General features: G+C 32.4%; 1 protein-coding gene across 1 annotated transcript; it reads right to left on the bottom strand.

Annotated features, from left to right (window-relative positions):
• Nucleotides 1-2,085: 2,085 nt before the first annotated feature.
• LOC108321013 (LRR receptor-like serine/threonine-protein kinase FLS2) lies at nucleotides 2,086-3,711 on the bottom strand. The gene is made up of 2 exons (XM_017552636.1): nucleotides 2,469-3,711; nucleotides 2,086-2,375 (listed from the first exon to the last, which is right to left on the bottom strand). The coding sequence occupies exons 1-2, from the start codon at nucleotides 3,709-3,711 to the stop codon at nucleotides 2,086-2,088; spliced, it is 1,533 nt and encodes a 510-aa protein (XP_017408125.1).
• Nucleotides 3,712-7,898: the final 4,187 nt, after the last annotated feature.

The raw sequence follows: 7,898 nt of genomic DNA, 5'->3' as shown, positions 1-7,898 counted from the left end.
AGGCAAGAGTTTGTGAGGAAGAAGGAGAATAAGGAAGAACGAGTTGCGAAAATTACAAAAGCTTGAGTCACATAACGACGACGTTGTAAAACTAGACCGGTGAATGAAAATCACAATTATCCCCTTTTTATGAAGAGAGTAGTGTTCCTTTTAGCTCACGAAATTTTGGTGGGAGGAGGAGAAATGAGGTTTGGTGGTGGAGGGAGGGAGGGAGGAAAGGACCGATCTTCCTGATGTTGTTGGTGACTGGAAGATAAAAAGAAGGTGGTGGAGGTTGTGAAGAGAATCAAAGTTTTTAAGTGTACAGCGTGATCAGAGAAATTAAGGTCATTGTTTTTTAAGACTAAAAATTATAATTTTTTAAAAAAGACAATGAAAGTGAAACAAACTTTAAAAAAGGACAAAACTCAAAACATGTGATACAAAATTATTTATTAAAAACTAGCCGAAACAAGATAATTATATCATGCAGTTATATCACCTAATTAACACAGAAAATTAATAAAGACTAAATTAAAATATTTTAAAATTTTTATGACATCATATATCACAAAAAATTATTTAAAAAATTTAATTAAAACTTTACAAATTTATCAAAAACTATATCACATTGAAATCATGTGTGTCTATTAATTTATTAATTATTTATTTTATAACAATATATTTTAATATATAGGAAAAACTTTGTTCACTTAATATTTTAAAGTTTTGTATTTGAGTAATGTGGTTCATATGTAAAATAAGTAAAACTTTACTATAAATTATTTATTTGTGAATCATCTCACTTAATATTGTAAAATTACTTAACAAAACATTATAAATATGATAATAATTAAGTAGATAAAACTAATATATAACTACTATATTACAATTATCTATACAAGTACTCATACAAAAATAGTCATATAACTAAACTAATAGAGAGTTTGTCAAAAGAATAGGATTATACATTCACAATATCATCCTAAAATTATATCCCTGCTCCACTCTTGCATTCTACACGGGATCAATTGCTACATCCTCATCTCTTCACACCATTAAAGTGATTATTACAAACAAAGAGAATACATACACGAAACAAACACAGAAGAAATGATAAGCTAATGTGAAAAAATAATAATCATAAAACATGTATAGAGATATTATCACATATAAATCCTTCATAATAATAAACATATCACATACAAAAGACTCATATTAGATTCAATGATTCGGTACATGTATTGATATTAGATTCTGACGAGTTATGCACTTGTGGTTGTCTCTATTACTATGTAGAGTCATTGCTAATGGGTTTCACCCAACCACCCACAAGGTTAATTCGTTAACATCTTTAATCAAAGTAAAGCCCCTAGACTAGGACCTCATGCTCTTCTCACTACATATATCTCACCGTTCTCTACTTGAGATTTGATGATTATTAGAGCGATAGTATAACTCTCAATACAGAATCCATATATCAATACACATACTATTGCAATCACCACAAGAAATTTCTCCTTGAAATTTCTTCTACAACATTTACCATGCACACAAGCTCAACCAAAGCAATTCAACATGACAACATCTAACAGACCAAATTCAGCATATCAAATTTCACCATACCACTCAATCATGCAAATTACATATTTCAAGATATCTATAATTTAAAAACAATGTATTTAGTTTCTTTTACTTGACATTATAACACCCTCATACACACATGAAGCTTTATTTGTCCCTATGAACAACACAAACAAGATTATAACACATTAGTAAGATAATTGATCGACAAAGGTGGATAAATTATTTTTTATAACAGATTTTACGAATTTTGTATGATTTTTTTAATGCGAAGCATATAACATCACATTCATCCACTTATGTCATGATGTCATCCATAGTGTATGTATGGACTATGGAAAAAATAAAACAAATGTTTGATGACATTGAATTATAACACAATAAAAGTACAGCATCACTTTAACAATATAAATATAGTATAATCAAGTTCTAAAAATAGCAACTCCGAATTCAGAACAATGAGAACACTAGTTCTAATTAAGAATTATCTCTGAAGAAAATGTCCACTTAATACTGATATCACTACTTAATTGGTTTGAACAGGCACGTTTTGTAGGCTCTTGCTACAGTGTTAAGTATCATGCTCAAGCTTGGCTTCTCACTGTTCGATTGATCCACGCACATTAATCCTAGAGACAGTGCCTGCTTAACTTGATGAAAATTAGCTTCAGTTACTTCTATTCTCTCATCAATCATCTGCACCAAATCTGCAGGATTAAGGGTTCTCATGTACCTAACAGATTCAGCATCACCTCCATCAAACTTCTTATGTAGTATCAGCTCAAGCACAAATACTCCAAACTTATGTATCTCTACAAAATAAAAGAAAATACCGATGAACTTGCATACCAAGAAAATAGAAAAAAAGAAATATTGTTTGAGGGCTAATTGTCTATTATTCTCACTTGTTTCATTGTTGTTATGATCTCCAACTTTGAACCTTGAAATTAATGGTTCCGTATTGTCAGACAGCAAAATACTACTTGTGTCGAGTTCATAGTCAATTTCAGGCCATTCCTTCTGCATATAACGCATGCATTGTACAATTCCCATTAACACTTTCACTCTATGATTCCATGGTGGACCTGACCCTGATAACCACATTTCAATATTTTCTTCTCTTGTCCATTCTGTTATAAGGGCCCTGAATTTTCTGCTCTTACACCACCCCAGAACTCTGACAAGGTTTTTGTGGTGTAACTTTGACAGAATCTTGCATTCCTCAATAAATCTACGGTAACTATCCCTTGGTATATCATCCCAGTACATCTCAATTTTCACTTCAGTACCATCTCTCAACATCCCTTTGTAGATGTGAACAACATCACTCATCCCCACCAGATTCTTATCCGAAAAGCCTTCAGTTGCTGCCTTTAGAATTGCTGGTGTAAACGTCCTACCTCTTTGAAGTTTACTCGGGAGAAAATCAGGCCTTTGGAAACAAAGCCATACCAAGGAAATTACCATAAAAATGACGAGGATGGGAAGGAAAACTAACAGAACAACAGCCTTGGCAGTAAACTTTTTTGGATCCAAGAGAGCACCAGAATGAAGAAAACTAGAAGAATTGAATCTTTTGAAGAATTGGGAATCAGACAGTTTACTCTCTGAAAAACAATTATAGGAGAGGTTGAGAGAAGTGAGGTTGGTCAAGGAAGAGAAACTTTGAATTGGGATGTCCCCAGAAAATGCATTGAGACTCAGATCAAGAGACTGGATTTGGGTGCAATAGAAAACTTCGGTTGGAAAACCACCCTTCATAGAATTGTTGGAGAAATCAATGGACATAATGCTCAAGGGGCAATATTTCCAAAAGAAATCGAAGGACAAATAGAGTGGTGCAATACTTGGGCGGTTTCTAAGATCAACTTTGGGGAATGACTCTACACAATTGGGGTTCTTGGATTCATTGCAGAGATGGCTTGCAACAATGGTAAACTTGAATATTTCATCAAAGTCCATCATTGGAGACGAAGAGCAGTACCTAAGAGAGGGATTGTTGAGACAGTTTGAGAGAATTGTAGAGTTAAAGCCTGGGGGTTGATGTAAGTTTTTGAGGTCTTGCAGCACTGTTGCACACATTGTTGTGGGGAATAAGGATAAAATTATGGGGAGAAACAAGTACCATGTTGAAGAAATGGTAGCCATGATTTTGAATAAGAGTTCATTTTGAGGACATATGATTTCAGGACGACAGGTCCTCAAAATTTGGATTTGCAGTTGCCAAAGGAAACTGCCTATTTTGCTTCAAGAATGCTCCTCGTTTTAAACTAGTGTTTTTACACGTGCGCACAATGTATATGTCTATTTTTTTATTGTAGATAATTAATTTAATTAAATAAATAAATAAATTTTTGTCGATAGTAATTTAAAAGAATGAAATGATGATAAAATAATTATTTTAATTTAAAAAAATTAACTATTATTTAAAAGTAAAAATAAATATAATCATTTTAGTTTAAAATAACAATTATTTAAAGGGTTAAATTTAAAAAATATGTGTACATGAAGAAAACATCATTTATGTACATGTATAAATGTATAGATATCAACTAAGGATAATAAAATAAAATAGTAAATTAGCTAAATCAGACCTTTCTTTTCAATAAATATTAGTCTATAATGTATTGGTTATTCTTTTGGGAAATTTGAAGTCCTCTCTTTCTCTCATTTATTTTTATTTGTTAATTATTCATCTTATAATTTTACTAATAGATACTTATGATTTTAATGATAATAAATAAGGTAATTTATTATATTAAAAGTTAATTAGTGTAATAAATAACTCAAATTTTAAATTGGGATGTCCATACTAAAGTTTTAAATGAAGTTTGAAGAAGAGTTTATAAAAGTATTAGATAAATGATATTAGATTAAGACGAATTTAAATTCAATAGACCACAATCACTATATACTTCTTTCAAAATCAACAAAGTAAGTATGATCTTATCGAGAGTTGACTCGATTTCCCTAAGAAAATTCTAAAGCACACATAAAAAAGACACTAACACAAAGGACAAAGTTAAAACATTCAAATAAAATAGGGTCCAATTTAAAGTGTATATAAAAGAAAATTTCTTCATGCATATGTGTGTATATATATACACGTCCAATTTTTAGTCCCTCAAAGCGTTTTTTAATTTAGTCCCTCTTTCAAACTTTGCTTCATTTTTATTATTTTCCTTATAATAAAACTGTAATATTTAGTCCTCAAAATGTAACAACGTTAAATTTTGATTGAGCTGACTAACGGTGTGCCACATTATACACGCATAAACTCTCACTCTCTCCACAACCACCACCACCTCCTCTTCTTTTTATCTTTCGTCACCAATGACGTCAGCATCTCCAACGGCAAGATCAGTCCTTTCTTCCCTTCCTCCGCCGTCAAACCTCCTCTCTCCTCCTCCCACCAGAAAAAGTGTCACGACGTCGCGCTCTCCTTTCTCCTTTATTTTGTTTTCCCCAGCTCCAGATTCCTCACTTTCAGATAATTCAAACAGAGATGAAATATCTATCAGGCGGTCTTTTATATTTTGGATTACTATGGTATACTGCTTATTAGTGGAAATCCATTTTTGCCAGAAGGAGAAGCTTTAACACTGAAATCGAAAGTCAGCAACCTTCAGATGGGACCTAACTTCAAGATTGCGTGAGGCAGGAGAAACTACTTTAACTCTACCAACCCATTGGGTCATTGGATGTATAAAAGAACATATGGATGTAAAAGGGCTTTTAATTATTTGTTATATCAACCATTGAGACTTCATATTAGAATTTGAAGTAAGGATTGACATAGTATTGTGGCGTTTTGTCATGAGAAGTTTTCTGGAGTTTATTATTATAAATATGAAATAATTTCTTGATTGATCTTGTTTTATTATTATTATTATTATATTATATTGTAACAAAACAATCTTATGAAGCATCAGATGGAAACAAATAGCCAATGGACAGTTGAAAATGAATCTCAAGCATAATTGTTCACTTCATAATTGGAAGAATAAAAGAAAGTTTCCATGATTGAATGATAAAGTTAATTGAGAGAAAAGCAGTAGAAAATAAAGAGACTTGTATTAGGTGGCTGAAGATGAAAGTAATTTATATGTAAAATCCCAGAAAACCTACATTAAAAAATCATTCTCTTTATTAAGGAGAAATCAATCAATAATGTGCGAGTCACGTTCTACAAGGCCAAAATACATTATACACTATAACTTAGCTGAAGTCATAGCTTGAGAAATGAGAACACTATTTCTTATGTCTCAGCTGAAGTGAATGGCAGGGGGCTATAAATTAATCTTCTATATAGATAGCAAATCATTCACCAGCACCTATGTTGTCTACACCACATAATCCCATTATTATCAATATAGCATTCCTTAGAGCATCATTGTCATTACGATCACGCATGTATCTCCATCATGACGCATCCTATCATGATCACCACCATCATGATTATCCTAGTCATGAACAACCATGAGCATCTCCAAACCATAAACACTAATGGAAAGAGTTAGTTTCACTCATGTGCCCTACCTCACTAACTGTAGATTCCCCATACAGTAAATTCGAGTAATCTCGCAATGCAGTAAGGAACGTGTAATCTTGCCACACAAGGAAAGCTCAATACCCGAATAATCCTTTCAGTGCACACAAGGCAAAAGGAAACACCTATCCGTAGATAACTCCAGGATTTACTAGGTACAACAAGTAGACTTTATCCTTCACTTTCATGCTCATCAATCACATACTTAGGTACATCTCAATACTCATTCATACTCCAATTCACGATTATCTCAGTGAAAATCACCCAAAAAAATCACTCAAGAAAGGATAATTGATTATCATAAGTGATAATCGATTATTCCCGCAACCAGACTCGATATTGACGCACAATAATCGATAATCAATTATCTGTAAAACAAAACATATCCTGGACATAATTCAAGTATGCAAATACACATGCAACAACCCTAAATCACGAGGGAACTCCCCTAAAACATCATTCATGCATTCAACTATCACATACCCTTGTAAACATACTCAAACACATACATCATGTTGAGATAGTTGATAGGGGAAGCATAGGTTTATTTGAACCCACAATCTTAGTGATAATTGTGTTTTTAATGATGACAACACATAATTAATAATAACACATGTATGTACTGTGTTATACATGTCTTATGTTTTTTATTACTATGTTATATCTATTAAAAGCATATATGTGAACATTATTGTGTTAATTACTGCATACCACTGTGATTAATATGTGTTTTTATTTGTGGATGCATAACATAAGCTTTTGGAAATGAAAAACCACAACCACTATGGTTGAATTTTAAAGGGTGGCAAAACAACAGTTTTAAGTCGATTACATTATTGATGAAATTGATTAAAACTCGTGGGTTTGCACAAATACTTTTCAAGTGTGCTGTGAGATATTGAGAAGCAAAGTTTTCAAAAGTGTGCTAAGTGTTTTCACTTAATCGATTGCATGCAACGTGTATTCAACTAAGTTTGTTGTTGATTTGAAAACTTTTTCAATGCTTGAAACAACTGTAACAACGATCATATTTTTAAATGTGTTGACCAAGCATTTATGACAAATCAATTATATTAAATGTGTATTCAATTAATGCATTTGACTGCTATTATTTTGTTACAACTGTTAAATATATTCGACTACGTTAATAGCTAAATCAATTAAAATGTGTCTAATGTATGTAATACTATAAATTGACGCTGGTTTGAATTCTGTAAGAACTTTTGTGAATTAACACTTTCATATCTTTCAGAAAACGTTGTGTGATCTTACATAGGAAAGAAAAGCTCCAAGAACCAAAGATTGATCGTGGTGATCAAAGACTTGAAGGTTTCTTGTGAGGCAAGGTTTACTGGGTTTGAATGTCTGATTTATCTATACAAAGAGGTGTACACTGCATGATCAAGAAATCTGCAATCGTGAAGATTGGTTGGTGTTCCCTATTGTGATTACAGGAAGAAGAACTGTGTTCTTGACTTTAAGGGTGGCTCAACGGTTTTGACAGCAGAAGAGGGTGTTCTTGCTACGTGTCTGTATTGTTTACTGCCTATATTTAGATTAGTGGGTTAGAGAAGTGTTTTACATTTTGACGTGAGGTTGCTGTAAAAACCTAATCTTTATAGTGCATTGGCTTCCAACTCAGGTTGATTGGAAGGACACTGGATGTAAGCTTGGTCGAACCAGTATAAAAAGTAGTGTTTGAATTCTCTCTTCCCTATCTCTGCATATAATCGATTAATCTGTCATTGCATTCGATTAAGTGAATTGCTGCTGCATTGCATACTAT

This window comes from Vigna angularis, chromosome 1 (genome assembly GCF_016808095.1).
Source record: "Vigna angularis cultivar LongXiaoDou No.4 chromosome 1, ASM1680809v1, whole genome shotgun sequence".
Classification (NCBI taxonomy): Eukaryota; Viridiplantae; Streptophyta; class Magnoliopsida; order Fabales; family Fabaceae; genus Vigna; species Vigna angularis.
This window is presented reverse-complemented; position numbering and strand designations above follow the sequence as displayed.